The 18,289-nt window shown below is 37.0% G+C and overlaps 1 protein-coding gene across 1 annotated transcript in view; it reads right to left on the bottom strand.

The window, feature by feature from the left end:
* The window catches only part of DDX10 (DEAD-box helicase 10), a 312,278-nt gene that overhangs the window by 266,376 nt on the left and 27,613 nt on the right, over positions 1-18,289 (bottom strand). Inside the window, exons 8-9 of the mRNA XM_086339093.1 lie at positions 17,418-17,580; positions 9,036-9,120 (exon numbers count right to left, since the gene is read on the bottom strand). Of these exons, the coding sequence (XP_086195219.1) occupies positions 9,036-9,120; positions 17,418-17,580 (248 nt within the window). The remainder of the gene's footprint in view (positions 1-9,035; positions 9,121-17,417; positions 17,581-18,289) is intronic.

Below are 18,289 nucleotides of genomic sequence, written 5' to 3'. Positions count from 1 at the left end.
ACCAAGAGCCAAAGGGCCCAGATGAGCCACACCTGTATTCCTAAACTACAGAAACCATGGGATAATATACGGCTCTTGCTTCAAGTCACTATGTTGTGGGGTAATTCATTACACCACAATAGATAATTAATATGTCATCTGGAACTAATTGTATTTTCTCAAGTGCCTACTCCATTCTAAGCCTTGTTCTAAGCTCTGTGAGAATAACAATTAAGTAGAAAAGCTCTTTTGCCTTTGTGGAGCTTACATTCTAGTAAAGAGAAAGAGAAAAAAGAATTATAATCAATTAACACTCTAGGATATTTGACAGAGTTAAGTGTTATAGAAAAAAGAAAATATAAGAGCATGGTAAAGAGGAGTGTTTGGGGCAGTATAAAGAAAGACAGCCATGTGGATACTTGAGGAAAAAGTATTCCTGTGGAAGAAATGGAATATAAAGATTCTGAGGCAAAAACATGCACGGCTTCTAAACAGCAAGACCAGTGAAGAACAAGGGAACAAGAGGAGGCTAATTAGGAATCAAGATTGGAGAGGGGTTCATATAGACCCATTAAACTTCTGCTCTGAGTGAAAAAGGAAGCCATGAAAGGAATGTAAGACCTGACTTGTATTTTCGCTTTTTGCATGTGTGTTCACCCTCTACATTGCCACCAATAACCCTTCCCTAAATACAACTTACTGGTGTTTTTAAAGGATCACTCTGTCTGCTGTGTTGAGAACAGACAGCAGGAAAACAAGGAGGAAGTGCTAGGAAATAAAAGACTCATGAGAAATATCCAATAAATAGCAAGGAAAGATAAGAAAGCCTTCCTAAGTGAACAATGCAGAGAAATAAAGGAAAACAATAAAATGGGAAAGACGAGAGATCTCTTCAAGAATATTAAGAGATACCATGGAAACATTTCATGCAAAGATGGGTACAATAAAGGACAGAAACGGTATGGACCTAAAAGAAGCAGAAGATACTGACAAATATACACAGAAGAACTATACAAAAAAGATCTTAATGACCCAGATAACCACAATGGTGTGATCACTCACCTAGAGCCAGACATCTTGGAGTGTGAAGACTAGTGGGCCTTGGGAAGCATCACGAGGAACAAAGCTAGTAGAGATGACAGAATTCCACCTGAGCTATTTCAAATCCTGAAAGATGATGCCATTAAAGTGCTCTGCTCAATATGCCAGCAAATATGGAAAACTCAGCAGTGGTCACAGAATTGGAAAAGATCAGTTTTCATTCAATCCCAAAGAAAGGCAATGACAAAGAATGTTCAAACTACTGCACAATTGCACTCATTTCACATACTAGCAAGGTCATACTCAAAATTCTCCAAGCCAGGCTTCAACAGTACATGAACTGAGAACTTTCAGATATACAAGCTGGTTTTGGAAAAGGCAGAGGAACCAGAGATCAAATTGCCAACATCTGCTGGATCACAGAAACAGCAAGAGAATTCCAGAAAAACATCTACTTCTGCTTCACTAACTACACTAAAGCCTTTGACTGTGTGGATCACAACAAAGTTTGGAAAATTCTTAAAGAGATGGGAATACCAGTCCACCTAATCTGCCTCCTGAGAAACCTGTATGCAGGTCAAGAAGCAAAAGTTAGAACTGGACGTGGAACAACAGGCTGGTTCAAAATTGGGAAAGGAGTACATCAAGGCTGTACATTGTCACCCTGCTTATTTAACTTTATGTAGAGTCATCATGTGAAATGCTGGGCTGGATGAAGCACAAGCTGGAATCAAGATTTCCGGGAGAAATATCAATAACCTCAGATACACAGATGACACCATCTTTATGGCAGAAAGCAAAGAGGAACTAAAGAGCCTTTTGATGAAGGTGAAAGAGGAGAGTGAAAAAATTGGCTTAAAACTCAACATTTAAAAAACGAAGATCATGGCATCCAGTCCCATCATGTCATGGCAAATAGATGGGGAAACAATGAAAACAGTGACAGACCTTATTTTCTTGGACTTCAATATCACTGCAGATGGTGACTGCAGCCGCGAAATTAAAAGATGCTTGCTCCTTGGGAGAAAAGCTATGACCAACCTACACAGCATATTAAAAAGCAGTCATCACTTTGCCAACAAAAGTCTGTCTAGTCTAATCTATGCTTTTCCCAGTAGTCATGTATGGATGTGACAGTTGGACCATAAAGAAGGCTGAGCACCAAAGAATTGATGCTTTCAAACTGTAATGTTGGAAAAAACTCTTGAGAGTCCCTTGGACTGCAAGGAGAACAAACCAGTCAATCCTAAAGGAAATCAATTCTGAATATTCATTAGAAGGACTGATGCTGAAACTGAAGCTCCGGTATTTTGACCACCTGATGCGAAGAACTGACTCATTGGAAAAGACCCTGATGCTGGGAAAGATTGAGCAGGAGGGGATGACAAAGTATGACATGGTTGGATGGCATCACTGACTCAATGGACATAAGTTTGAGCAAGCTCTGCGAGATGGTGAAGGACAGTGAAACCTGGCATGCTGCAGTCCATGGGGTCAAAAAGAGTTGGACAGGACTGAGTGAGTAAACAACAACAACAAGAAATATCAGCCCCCTTATCTACCTTTATAGCTATAGTGGTCATAGCCTAACCCAGCTCAATGCTTTCTGATGCAAAATAAAGGATTTGTCTTGTCCTTTTTTAAAGCTTTAAACTGTAGATGACAACAAAAAAGGCAAAAGGCCATTTAAGGAAATACCAGTCTCTAGGAGGGGTGGTCTAAAGTTAGGATCTTCAGTCAAGGGAGGAATCAAAGCAGTAGGAATTTTCACTGCTGCTGCTAAGTCACTTCAGTCGTGTCCGACTCTGTGCGACCCCACAAACGGCAGCCCACTAGGATCCATCCCTGGGATTTTCCAGGCAAGAGTACTGGAGTGGGTTGCCACTGCCTTCTCCAACGGATTTTCACTAGCAAAGATTATTCCTAAGATAAACACAGTATGCTTCAATAAATTAATGCTCATGGAAATTTCTTTTCATTTTTATTATTTCAATTTACAAACCAATTAAAAAAACTATTTTAAAAATTCTCGTTATCTATTCCATAAAGTACTAGTATTTTCCACAAATAAACCATGAACTCTTCACCAGTTATCACATTAGAAATTTTAACTACTTCCCATCTTTGTATTTGCTGTGGCTGAGTATGCAATGCAAAGAACTAGCCTCTGCTGCCCCCTACTGGAGCCACATTTTGCTACCTAACTCTCCCACAGATAAAATCTGAGATTCACCAGACACAGCCAGATAAGTAAGGCTCAGTTGAAATACTGCTGGGATTTTACCACTACTCTGAAAAACCAAAAAGTATCTTTTACCTACAAATTCTAAACTGTTTATATATACACAATTACATATATATAAATTCCCATCTTCCACCCACAGACCCCTACTTTCCAAAAAGCAGTTTAAAAATTAGGAGTATTTGATGTGTAATGATTTTCATTCCCAAATCTTTTTATTTTCAACTGAGCATTTTTATAAGAAAGAGAAGATCTTTGTTTTATGAGTACCAAAACCTAAAAGCCCTAAAGACATTTGCTTTTAAGTGGTAGAATGTATCGCAGGATAGAGCTTTATAAAACTGTATTCATTTCCTTGCCTCTCTTGCCTCTAAATGAAACTATTTTGTTAAAAGGGGTGTGGACAGTTAAGAAAAATAGAAATCTCTCTAAATTGCTAAAGATCAAAAGAATTTTAAATAGGTGAATAAATTAAAACAGAAAAAGCACTTAAGGCAGCAAGTACCTAAATCACCGTTTATTTTTAGCTAAAATACAGAAAGGGAAAAAAAGGATTCCCCCAAACTGAAGCTATTTTGCCACAGTGAATGCATTTACCTGTTTTCATATATTATAGTTCACTTTCAATAGCAAGCACTATATGGCAACCTAAGTTTAATTACAGCATATACACAGGATTTTAATTAGTTTCAAATTTTAATTTAGCCTTTATTCAATTCAATTATCCAGTCTGATGGCCCATGAAACTTTCTAATTATCTCTAAGTCCATTAACAACAACTTTTAACTGTTTGCAGTTTGGTTATTTTTTTTTATTAGACTGCCTAAGGGAAAAATAAGCATTTATGCTGAACTTTTCCACTAACTATACATCTAAAACAATCAACTGAAAATATTTTTAATTGGTTACAAAGAGTCAAACAGGCTTGTGCTTTCAAAATTAATGACCATAACAGAAACTGCATTACAATAGTTTTTCAAATTGATATTCTCTCTCCAAACACAATCATTGTGATGTTGTACCACCTCTTCATCTCCACAGTTAAAACCAATTTAATGCTCACCATGGCATGTTCAACTATGAAAGATTTTTAACAACTCTTCAGGAACACAAGCACCCTGAAATATCTCCCCTTCTTGGATCTTTTTCTGATATACTGAGATATCCAATAATCTTCATACAGGATGGATAATTTTAAAACTCTGCTAAATGTATTCTACAAAGTCATCAGTTTACCCTGTTCATGCCCACACAACTGACACATCTAAAAAGTCTCTCTGGCCTTGTCCAATACAGCAATGAGAGATTATATCCACCTATCCAGAGGCCCACAGGGCCACAAAATGCAAATATGCACATGGGTACATGTAAAAATTCATACATGCTACATATTCACTGAGGTGAATTAAACAGTGGTGAAATATTAATTCCATTAGCCACTACTAATGATTTCTCTAAATAACTCACTACAAAAGATAATCCAAAAATGTACCCAACACAAAGACCACTTCTGCACCAGGTACCTTCTTATAAAATGGAAAACAAAGTTGCTGGTCTACCCATGTCCCATTTACTTAGATCCAACTAGAAAACAAAAAGTTAACAGTCTAAAGGCAAATCAGTCTGAATGCACAATGAAATCATACACAAAGCCTAGTTCTAACTCTATTACTTGCTCAAATTATATAATTAATTACAATAAAAAGATTTACTTTTGTATCCTCTAGTACAATCACTTTCACTTTTCACTTTCATGCATTGGAGAAGGAAATGGCAACTCACTCCAGTGTTCTTGCCTGGAGAATCCCAGGGATGGGGGAGCCTGGTGGGCTGCTGTCTATGGGGTCGCACAGAGTCGGACATGACTGAAGTGACTTAGCAGCAGTACAATCTTACTGTTAAATAGTTTTATGTTTCACTATTATATTATTCTCTCCTCTCCTTCAGCCCACAGGGTAAATTTGAATCAACTGAAAAATGTTTAAACATTAAAACAGCTCATGAAAATTATACAATAGCTAGGACATGGAAGCAACCTAGATGTCCTGCAGCAGATGAATGGATAAGGAAGCTGTGGTACATATACACAATGGAGTACTACTCAGCTATAAAAAAAGAACACATTTGAGTCAGTTCTAATGAGGTGGATGAAACTGGAGCCCATTATACAGAGTGCAGTAAGCCAGAAAGAAAAACACCAATACAGTATACTAATGCATATATATGGAATTTAGAAAGACAGTAATGACAACCCTATATGCAAGACAGTAAAAGAGACACAAATGTAAAGAACAGACTTTTGCACTATGTGGGAGAAGGCAAGGGTGGGACAATATGAGAGAACAGCATTGAAACATATTTATTACCATATGTAAAACTTATGACCCGTGCAAATTCAATGCATGAAGCAGGGCACCCAAAGCTGGTGCTCTGAGACAACCCGGAGGGACGGGGTGGGGAGGATGGTGGGAGGGGGGTTCAGGATGGGGGGACACATGTACACCCACGGCTGATTCATGTCAACGTATGGCAAAAACCACCACAATATTGTAAAGTAATTAGCCTCCATTTAAAATAAATAAATTAAAAAAATAGTTCAAGAAAATTAGAAAATAAAATAGGAAGGAGGAACTCTACATCTTGTTAAGGTATAGAACAGGAAAAACTTCCACTTCAGCTGAAACAAAAAAACTCACCAAACACAAACAAAACAAAATTTCCCTTTAAAATCATCCAAAAATGGTGAGTGCGTGCATGCTCAGTCACTCAGTCATGTCTGACTCTGCAACCCTTTGGACTGTAGCCTACCAGGCTCCTCTGCCCATGGGCTTCTCTAGGCAAGAATACTGGAGTGGGATGCAAACAGTGAATACAAAGAAAATTTTAAGAGAACTAACTCCAAAGAGACTTCCTAGATGAGCAAAGGATAGAGGACGCTTTCAAATTTTAGTCCATTGGTTGAAATGGGTACAGGACAGGTAGAAGAGCAAGCCTGCTGGCAAATGATGGACCTTCTTAGATGAGGATTTAATCTTGGGTCTTAAGGATCCTGACATCCCTGGGAACTCATTAAACTGAAGTTAGTGTTTTAAAAATCAGAAATAACTGGTCCATTTAAACCAACAGTTGATGTCTCTTCCATCATTAACCAAAAATGTGTCATTGGCATCCGCATTAGAAATACTCATGCAGTTCTGATGAAAGAAAATGCAAAACAAAAGAGATAGTTAATCACAACCAATTTGTGGTTAATTATAACCAATTACAACCTTATTGTGATTACTATTTAGGTTGTTTCCAAATTTTTAAAAAGCAAAATGTAATCACATTTAAAGAATCTCATATTTGAATCTAAGTGAGGTAAAAATGTCTGTCAATAAGCTCACACCTAAAAATCTTACAGAATTCCCTGAAAGAAAACTTTCATTAGTGACTCAGAAAGATTATAACCTCTCAGTAGACAAAAACGTCTACTTCTCTTTGTACATTTAAACCCAAGAGAGTTGTCATTTGCTCTCATGACTGCAACAAAATTAGAGATAGAAGCAAATAATGAATCACATTCTACTGAAATTACATATTTTACTGTTTGTATTCCCTCTAGGTTTCAAGATGAAAGATGTCAGAATCGTGTCTGTTTTGCTCATTATATTGCCTACTAGGTACAATGCCTGGCAATTAATATGAATCTGTTAAATCCATATAGAATAAATGAGTGAGTAAATCTAGATTACTCTCAGTTCTAATGTCTATTTTATGGTTTTATTATATGAACCTATGGTTCTTTGGTTCAACAATTTTAAACAAAACGTATTTTAAACATATACCAGTAATAGTTGATAGAACTTTCCACAATGATAAAAAGGTTCTATACCTGCTCTGTTCAATATGGTACTAACTACATGTGTTTATAAGCAGTTTAAATGTAACTAGTGTGAATGAGAAACTGAATTTTTACTTTAATTTTACTAAATTTAAATTTAAAAAGTCACAGGTTGCAAGGGGCTGCAATACTGCACAGCACACAGACCACTCATTAAGTTTAGGGAACAATATTTAATTACAGACTAGGGGCTCAGTGTTTGGAGATGCATAGGGGAAAAATCACATTTTAGAATATGGACATGTAGAATTTTTGAATTTTCTAGTAGTCCCACCTTCAAAAAAATTATCAAGATTAGATGGTATTTGAGTCTGAGTTAAAATAGAGAGAGATATATGTTAGTTAATAGAGAAAGAAATATCTTCTATCAAGTTGCCTCCCAAGAACTTGTATCTGCCAATCAAGACTGAACCCAGCTGTTTCTCCTCAGTGAAGTTTTCCTTCTCTACTTCCTCTGGAGCGCCACAAAACTTCTGTCAATACCTCTAACACTGTATATGCCTGTACTATAGACTGTTTTAAGGTAACAAACTTCCTTAATGGAATGCACACTATACCTTATATTTGTGCAGAAGCTCACACCAGGCCTAATCCAGTACCTCACATATGGCTGGTCTTTCATACATGGTTACTTAGTGAAAAAAGAATGAAATCTGGGGTCAAAAGAACCTGAGTTCTAGTTCTGTTTCTGCCATATGCTTAGTGATCTTGGGTCTAACACTTAATTGGTTATTCCCAATTCTTATTGGGAATGTCAGTAAGATGAACATCTGTATAGAAACTTTATTTTCTTAAGATCAATTTCTGGATATAAAATTACTGAGGTAAAAGGAAGAACTCTAAGTACTACCAAACCGTCAGTAAAGAGACCACGTGCAATGCAGAAGACCGCTTGCAATGCAGGACACTTGCCTGCAATGCAGGAGACCCAACCCGGGTTTGATCCCTGGGTTGGGAAGATCCCCTGGAGAAGGAAATGGCAACCCACTCCAGCATTCTTGCCTGGCAAATCCCATGGACAGAAGAGCCTGGTGGGCTACAATCTATGGGGTCGCAAGAATTGGACACGACTTAGCAATTAAACCACCACACCACCAAATACTACCCAGAAACATTTATATATTATTTATAATTCTACCTACAGCACACATTTCCCAACTTTACTGAAACCTCAACATTAATGACACAACATGCTATCCTTTTGATTTATTCATATACCTTTCTATGCCCTTAATCCCCAAATAACTGACTTTGCTATATTCTTTTCCAGAGAGTTTCCCTACATTTGTGAGCCCACACAGGGTTATTTATTGGGTGAGGGGGTGTGTGGGGGTGGTGAAAAGAGCATATTTGGGAGTGGTCCCCAGCAATGCCTGTAATTCCCACATGAAAAAAGGAAAAGAGCAACCTATTATTCAAAACCACCTTCTTGCTTATTAGAACCTGTACCAGAGAAAGTAAGAGCACAGATCTAGACTTTAGGAGACTGCTTGGGTTCAAATTCTGGCTCTACAGATTTTCAAACAAAATGTTTAACTGCTCAAAACATTCAAGTTTTGTCATCTGAAAACAAAGACTGAATAAATAGGCTTATAACTCATCAAAAAGATGATGCTCAGTGAGTAATTCTAATGAAAAGCTTAGTAAGGGAAGAAAGTTAGAACAAAACACTAAAATAAGTTTTCATGGATTTTTCTCAGCCCTTATCATCAAGTCTCAGTCAAGAGACGTGTAAGAGCTGTCTACATGCTAGCAACCTACATCACAAAAATGTCAGATCAGCACTCACCTGAATTTCTCCATTCTTTATTTGTATACAATTAAGAAAGCAAGTTTTTTTTTTTTTACTTAGGTAAAACCAAAAGCAAAGACACATGCCAGCATACCTACCTGGCAGTTCTACCTGCTCTGTGAATATATGTGTTGGCATCTTCTGGGCAATCAAACTGAAGAACCCAATTTACAGCCGGGAAATCTGTGTAGAAAGAACATCAAGTTGAAAAAGCAGTTCCAAGATCTGCCCTGCTGTACTATTTTTATTTTATAATAATGCTTGCCAGGGCTTCCCATCACATCAAACTGATAGATATCATCTGTGAACACTATTTAAAACAAAATTAATTGCATGAACCAAGAGATAATAAACACTTCTCTTTTTTGATCAACTGAAATAAAATTAATGACAGTGTTTGAATGTGAAGATTATTTTATATCTGATAGAGGAGACAGATTGCTTTGTGTCACACAAAATAATGAAATACTCGGATAGTTAATAACCTAAAAGAATCACTTCTCATCAGCTCCCAGTGAACTATGAAACTGATTTATAAATTTCAATGAAAATTTACTTTTCCTGCTATTTCCATCTCCTAAAGATGTCTTTTTAAATCCCTCTACCCATTTCCTAGCAGTAATTATTTCATATGTATTTCTGGTTGCAAAAGTTTCCATTCATTTCCAGAGATCCTAGTCTCAACAATTTAAGAGAACTACCTTTAGTCATTTATGGATTCTGTTGTAAGGATTTCAGAACAATTTCTATCACAGACAAAAAAGCTGAGGGAGGCAAGAGGAAAGAAGAAGGGAGGGGAGGAGGGAGGAAAAAGAAAAAAAAAAACAAAGAAAGATTTGTGAAGATAATGGTACCTACGGGTACCTGAAAGTATAAAAACTATCAAACTATCACTGAAGTTATATAAGCTATTCAAAAGGAGTGAATCTATTTAAATGGGCAAAACTCAACGGAAACAAGAGAAAAGGTATTTAAAACAACTCTCCTCTTGGGGCTTGAAGTACAAAGTACCCCAGAAGGCAAGGGCATGTTTCAGGGCTATAAACAGGAAGACAGGCTGAAAGCAACACTCAGACCCGCAGGTCCCCTCCTGGTCCTATACACTGGGTCTCCTGAAGAAAAGCTGGAAAGGCCTCAAACCAAGACACCAGAGAGAGTAGAAGAAAGAGGCACCAGAGCCCTTGAAAACACGGTACTGAGTGTAAGCCTGAGTTGCAGCCCTCTATGTCTATAGCCAGGCTTCTACAGAGCCAGTAGCAAGCTTAATCCTCTACTCATGAAAGTGACAAATTCTTATCTGGAGAGACTCAATGTTCAAAAAATACTGAATAGAGTTTGACGTCTTGAGTCCTCCACAAGATGACTGACTCCATCCAAAATCTCCTTGCAATGAAGGCCATTACTCAACAACCATCATCCACACACTAATCACTTCAAATAATCTTTTCTGATGTTTCACCGCTAAATGTAATAAAATACAGCCAACTGAGGACAATTACGAAAAGTCTCAAAAGTGAAAAAGACGGAGGAGTAAAAATGAAACCAGCAGAAGCAGAAACAATGTGAAGAGAACTTTAACCCACTACCTTCAGAGAAATAAAACACTGCATCCGCCAGATGAGAATAAGAGGCTATAAAAAAGAAACACTTGGTACTTAACTAAAATTTTAATCAGAAAAGTTGAAATATAAAATCAAGGAATCTCCCAGAAATAACGAGAGAGAGACAATAAGATGGCAACAGAAGAAACAGAAAATCTAGAGGACTGATCAAAGAGGTCAAATATTCTTCCAGAAAGAGTAAATAAGAGAGGGAAGGGGAAAAATACTATAAAAAAGATATGAGAAAGGAAACAATCAAAGTACACAAATTCCCCGTTAGTAAGCAATAATTACATAGTGAAAATAAATACTGAAACTTTATTTAACCAAATCACCAAAGAGGAATTCAGAAGCATATTTCTTGCAAAGGAAAGACATGAGTCTCTATCATGTGCTGCTCAATACAGAAACTTTAGTCAAGTTTAAATTAAAATTTAATAAAATAATTCTTTCCTCATTGTACTGGACACATTTCAAGTGGACAACTATCATGTTTAGCTAGTATCTACAGTATTAGTATAAGCACAGAACATTTCAATGATCATAGAAAATTCTATTGAATAGTGCTGGTCTAGATTGAAAAAACATATTGAACGTCTATACACCAAATGGGACCTCACACTAAAGCACATTATCATAAAATTTCAGGACTCTGTAGATAAAAAGAAAACCCTAAGAATAAGCCAGAATAAGAAAAAGAGGCTACAAAAAAACAAAATCAGAAAGGCAAAGGTCTTGTCAACATAATATTGACTACTATAAGATAATGGAGCACTATCTGCAAAGTTTTAAGAGAAAATTGTTTCAAACTAGATTTCAATTCTCAATTGTCATTTAAGAATAAGACATCATAACACATGTAATAATTCAAAAAATGTACCTCCCATACACTCTTACTTAGGAAGCTATTAAAGGATGAGTTTTCATTTAAAAAATAACAGTATTATTAATAAATCAAAAAAAAGGAAGAGAGATATCTGGAAAGAAAGTATCATGTGCATCAAGCTTACAGAGCAACCAGTTCAGATTAGAGCTGGAGACAAAAGGCTGCAATGGGAAGGTCCCCAGGGAAAAAGAAACAGACTATGTTTGAACTGTTAGGAAACTAAACAGGTGACATCTGCCGGAACATTTGAGAAAACAGGAAAACACAAACCTGAACAAATTTTAACTCAATCATTAATATAAGAAAACTACTTAAACCTCTTCTGGACCCTCAGCCACTGCTCGGTCAGTGGCTGAGGGTCCAGAAGAGGTCAGGGAGATGGGGGTGGACATCATTGCCAGGAGTGAGGCTCTAGGCCCCATCAGTGAGCTCTACCCCGAGGCACTCAGTGAAACAGACCCTGAGGAGGCCAGTGCCACGCATCCTCCCCAAGAAGGCGGGGAGGTCTCGACCCCTGAGCCTCTAAAAGTTACTTTTAAACCCCAGGTGAAAGTAGAGGATGATGAATCTCTTTTGCTAGATTTAAAGCAGTAATTATAAAGAGGAATTAAGTATATTATAATTGTAAGTCTCCTTAATCATACAATCTAAGTTTAATTAGTATAGTCATTTACATGTACATACCATATAGGAAAACATAAATGATATGCTTGTTTCATTTTTAGGTTTAAAATACTCAAGATAATAAGTTATTAATATACATTTCCTGATAACTTCCTGGGGAATTCTTTTTTTTTCCCTCCCCTGGAGAACTTTTTTTTTCTCTCCTCCCCCAAGGCTTATTTGATTCTATCAGCTTTCTCTCTTAGGTCACTCTCATGGCAGCTATGGATTTTTAAGTTCATTTCTCTTGCCCATCAAAAAAAAATAGTTTTCTAGTGAGGGCCAATTAGGTGTTTGTCTAGTCTACAACAAATGAAGGGCAAATTTGTGGCCATGATTTATTTGCAAGTCAACTCTTGATTTTGGTCTAGATTAATACAAGGGGAATAACTCATGTGTGGATTTTGTCTGTTCAAATCAATAGATTTGTTAGTAAATTAGCAGTCACACCCCTTTTTGATGCCTTTGCTTAAAAACATGGAAGTGCTGGACTCGAGCACTCGGTTCTGGCATCAGAGCCTTGCTTGTAGCAAGCCACTCGGCAAGTCGTCTGCTAATCGTCTGGTCACTGAAATGAAGAGAGTTCACCTGTCCTGCCCACCCCAGAGGACTGCTGTGAAGATTAATGAAATGTTACACATTCTGGGGGGAGCAAGAACCATTTCCAGAGAAAAGAAACCCCACCGGTTCCTCAAAAACAGAATCGAAATACTTACATCTTCTGAAAAAGCCCTGAGCTTCAAGCAGTAAGGACCTAGGTGGGACAGACACTAAAGTTGGTTTTCCTTTTCACAGAATCAGGAGTGAAAAATAAAGGTTTGGGTGACATCTTTTTCATCAGAGACTAAACCCAGATCTTGGGTTTGAATTGGGTCTTAAAACATTTCCTGGAAAATTCTTCTCTGATTATCTTCTGCACAGATCTCTGGTGGACTAGAGCAGCATGTTTGAGCATCATGAACTCTGCAACTGTGGCTGTACCTTCAAGAGGCCTCTCTAAAGCCAGACCTTGTGCAATGTTTGGAAAAGACCTCAAATGTTTCTGATTTCCGGAGTGAACCCCTCAAGGTCCACCTGTCTAAAACAGTGTTCAGGGAGTTCATCACAGCTGCTTTGGGAGGAAGCCAGATTCTACCTGACAGTTAGCTGTAAATCTAACTGATCAGCTAAGTAGGTGATCCAGAAGTAGATATTACTGTTAAAGAGAAAAATGATCATACCAGTTCTTCAATTATGTATGTTTAAATCTTTTGATTTGAGAAAGGGAAGAAATGGAATTACGGGATTTGAAGAATTTGAAGAGTTTTGGACAACAGTTAGCTTTCAGATCAGTTTTAGATGCTCTGGTAGTAACTAAAAATCGTACACGCACACACACAAATCAGCTTTAAAATATTTAACTGAGTTATCCAGCTATTTGGGTTTGGGAGTTTGATTCAGTATCATTTCCTCTTCACTGTGTGTGAATGCATAAAATAGTGAATTGTTCCTCTCATTATCTTTTTATAAAGTGTATACAGCTTTGAACAATACTTCAAAAGGAATAATTTTTAAAATGTTATGGTTTAGCAAAAGCTTGGATGCCTAATCAAATATTTCCTTAAAGCCATAATAAATTTGAATTAAAAAAGAAAACTACTTAGAAATATGAAGCTTAATACTAAGAGAAATAATTGCTTCTGGAGAGTGAGGAGTGGGTAAAGCAGGGACTACTATGTCTCATAACTCATTTTTACCCATATTATTCTTTAAGAAATAGAACTGGGAAAAAATTAAGAATAAAATACAGTTTAAAAAAGATACTGGTATACTCTAAAGATATTCCTGGCTATACCATGAGACACATGACACAAATACACTGGAAATTTACACGTCAACATGCAAAGATTGAAAAGCAAGTCATAAACTGGGATACACAATATTGTTTTATAAAACTTCATAAAAACCTAAGATAATACTATATATCACTCATGAATACAATCATATAAGCTTTTTAAAATTAAAAAAGAGTTTCTTGACATTTTTTGTGCCATAGTTAAAATCTACAAAACCCTTTTCAGAGTATTTTTAAGTGCATAAAGTAAAACATACAGGATTACAAGAGAAAATAATTATAATGAAATAAACATTCTATTGAATTGTATATACAGCAATATATATGCTTATTCACTGACATATTAAATAACACAACTTACTTATGTATCGACCACCATAATATCAAAATTGTATTAAGTATAAACAATCATGCAAGATATCTACAGAAACTACAATATAAAATGAAAATATCTATGAGAAAGATTAGAGATCTCTTCAAGACATATTACAGATACCAAGGGAATATTTAATGCAAAAAAAGGCACAATAAAGGACAGAAATGCTAAGACGTAACAGAAGTAGAAGAGATTAAAAAGAGGTGGCAAGAATACACAGAACTGTACAAAAAAGGTCTTAGTGACCCAGACAACCATGCTGCTGTGGTCACTCACCTAGAGCCAGACATCCTAGTGTATAAAGTCAAGAGGCCTTAGGAAGCATTACTACGAACAAAGCTAGTGGAGTTAATGGAATTCCAGGTCAAGAAGTAACAGTTAGAACCAGACATGGAACAAGAAACTGGTTCAAAATTGGAAAAGGAATACATCAAGACTGTATATTGTCACTCTGCCTGTTTAACTTTTATGCAGTGTACATCACACAAAATGCCAGGCTGGATGAATCACAAGCTGGAATAAAGATTGCCAGGAGAAATATCAATAACCTCAGATATGCAGATGACACCACCCTAATGGCAGAAAGCGAAGAGGAACTAAAGAGCCTCGTGATGAAGGTGAAAGACGAGAGTGAAAAACCTGGCTTAAAATTCAACATTCAAAAAACTCAGATCATGGCATCCGATCCCATCACTTCATGGCAAATAGATGGGGAAACAATGCAAACAGTGATAGACTTTATTTTCTTGGGCTCCCATATCACTGCAGATGGTGATGCAGCCATGAAATTAAAAGACGCTTGCTCCTTGAAAGAACAGCTATGACAAACCTAGACAGTGTATTAAAAAGCAGAGACGTCACTTTGCCAACAAAGGTACACATAGTCAAAGCTATGGTTTTTGCAATAATCATATAGATGTGAGAGTTGGACCATAAAGAAGGCTGAGCACCAAAGAATTGATGCTTTCGAACTGTGGTGCTGGAGAAGACTCTTGAGAGTCCCCAGGACTGCAAAGAGATCAAATCCTAAAGGATATGATTCAATCCTAGGACTGAATCCAGTCAATCCTAAAGGAAATCAACCCTGAATTTTCACTGGAAGGACCGATACAGAAGCTGAAGCCCCAATATTTTGGCCACCTGATGTTAAGAGCTGACTCACTGGAAAAGACCCTGAAGCTGGGAAAGACTGAGGGCAGGAAGAGAAGGGGACGACAGAGGATGAGATGTTTGGATGGCATCGTCGACTCAATGGACCTGATTTTGAGAAAACTATGGGAGATAGTGAAGGACAGAGAAGCATGTTGTGCTGCAGTCTATGGATCACAAAGAGTCAGACGCAACTGAGCAACAACACGATTTCAACTGATGACAAGGCTACAGGTACTAACACAACAATTCAGTGCTTCCATCTATAATTGAAGAAAATATTAAATTCAGTTAAAGGTTAGTAAATATATATATATATATAATTTTTTTCTCCATCTAAGTTCACAGACCTCCTGAATTCTATCACAGACAAGAGGTAAACAGCCTTCATTCAAAGACTGGAAAAGGGGACAAAAAGAATTCCAACTACATCTAGTAAATAGTTGGCTTCTTTAACAAACTGCAAGGAAAATATAACAAAATAGTTGTATCTGTTCATTGTGATATATACAGAATGTATATTACATGTGCAATATAATTGCTTACATCGAGCTAAACTATTTAAGGTTCAAAAATCAGGAGGGTCAGGTAGAATCAGAGTGTAATACAAGTCAGTTCAGTTCAGTCGCTCAGTCGTGTCCGACTCTTTGAAACCCCATGAATCGCAGCACGCCAGGCCTCCCTGTCTATCACCAACTCCCGGAGTTCACTCAGACTCACGTCCATCGAGTTGGTGATGCCATCCAGCCATCTCATCCTCTGTCGTCCCCTTTTCCTCCTGCCCTCACTCCCTCCCAGCATCAGAGTCTTTTCCAATGAGTCAACTCTTCACATGAGGTGGCTAAAGTACTGGAGTTTCAGCTTTAACATCATTCCTTCCAAAGAACACCCAGGGCTGATCTCCTCTAGAATGGACTGGTTGGGTCTCCTTGCAGTCCAAGGGACTCTCAAGAGTGTCCTCCAACATCACAGTTCAAAAGCATCAATTCTTCGGCACTCAGCTTTCTTCACAGTCCAACTCTCTCATCCATACATGACCACTGGAAAAACCATAGCCTTGACTAGACGGACCTTTGTTGGTAAAGAAATGTCTCTGCTTTTCAATATGCTATCTATGTTTCAAAACTACACATTCAGAACAGTAATGAGGGATTAGGGAGTAGGAGAGGTAGTCGGAATGAGTAATTGGGGCTGAGAAACAGCCTAGAGATCTTTAAAAAATATGCATACTTGACTACTGTTGCCTGTCACATTCAAATGGACTAATACAATGACTGAGATATACTTTAAAACACTCCCAGAGTGACAGGACACAGGCACTAAGGGAGATCAAGAAAAAGATAACCACTCAAACTGGGTACTATGTATAACAAGGGTACTTTAGGCTCAATTCCTTCATATATGTTTAAAATCTGCCACAATAATTAATGCAATAAGATTGATAGAAGAATTCAAATTACCACTTATTTCTCTTCATCCTTTTTCTTACCTCTAGTTTTCCTCTGTAATTACTTCCATAGCCCATCCCACTCCCACAAAGCCATCAGTTGTATAATATTATAGTGGCTTTTTCAAAGTTTAAACACATTAAATGTAGTGATCTTAAAAAGTAAAATGTTTGGAGAAAAGATGGATTTCATTGATTTTTCTTGTAACAGTATTTGTCAAGTTTCCAATAGAAACAACTTTTTTTCATAGCTTTAAATTTTTAACTTTCCTTTGATTCTACAGGCTCCTTAAGATTCTGTGATGCAATTACTATCATGAGCCAATAAGAGCACAAAAAGTGAAACTACTACAAAAACTTTCACTGACATATCCTTAGTTTAGTCATCTCAGTTGTCAATTTACTTATTTTTCTTTTATAAAATAAGAAAGCCCAATTATTTGAGTCAAACTATTTGAATTACAAAAATATACCCTTTATAAGCCCCTGATCACAGAAAATTTTCTAAAAAGAAGTTTTCTTACCCAGCCCCCTGGCTGCAATATCAGTAGCAAAGAGCACTGCAGCTCTCTTGCGAACAAATTCGTTATAGACTTCCATTCTTCTCATCTGCTGCTGTCGCCCATGCAGGGCGAGGAGGGAAACACCAGGACGCAGCCGGCAGAACACTCGGTACAGATACTGAACCTAGGTGTTAACCGAAAAATTATTTGGTACTTCTGGGTAACAGCAGGAAGCAAGCTTACAAAATGAACAGAAAAATGCATTATGGAGCACACGTTTAATTAAAGTACAGAATAGAGAAAAGGAAATGTAGTCTGGAGCTGTGGTCTTCAAACATTTTTGCTCATATTATTTTTCCTAAAAGAATTTTGAAATAAATATGCTCTCCTCAAACTGTTAAGTTTAGTATCTGACATTTCTAAGTGGTTGCAAACAATGTCATATCTGGTCAATTTAAATATATTTTAAAGTAAAGACTTACCTCTCATAAATGTATCCAACAGATTCTAAATAGCACAACAATTTGATATCTGCCACCAGGTATTTCAAAATATACAAAAATAATAGGGGAGACTACACATGTGTGGGGCAGGGCCCCTCAATTTTGCTACAAACCTAAGACTGCCATAGAACAGTCTTTAAAAAAGAAAAATTGCTAACAAAATGTGAAGAACCTCTTCTTCAACAGAAAAATTTTACATCATTTCTTTTCCTCCTTGAACTCATATTTCTATTTCCTGACCTCAAAGAATTTTATCTTATTTTATGCAAAGTCTCTTATTGATTACTTTATCACAATCCATTACTTTCAACAACAAAACTATGTATATATATTTTAACTTTCTGTAGCCATAAAGCTGCATTAAAAGTTCTCAGACTCAGTTACTATTAC

The sequence above is a fragment of the Bos grunniens genome, chromosome 15 (genome assembly GCF_055505025.1).
Source record: "Bos grunniens cultivar Pamir isolate PY7600 chromosome 15, Bosgru_T2T1.0, whole genome shotgun sequence".
Taxonomy (NCBI): domain Eukaryota; kingdom Metazoa; phylum Chordata; class Mammalia; order Artiodactyla; family Bovidae; genus Bos; species Bos grunniens.
The sequence above is the reverse complement of the archived record's forward strand: the minus strand, read 5'-3'. Positions and strand labels throughout refer to the sequence as shown.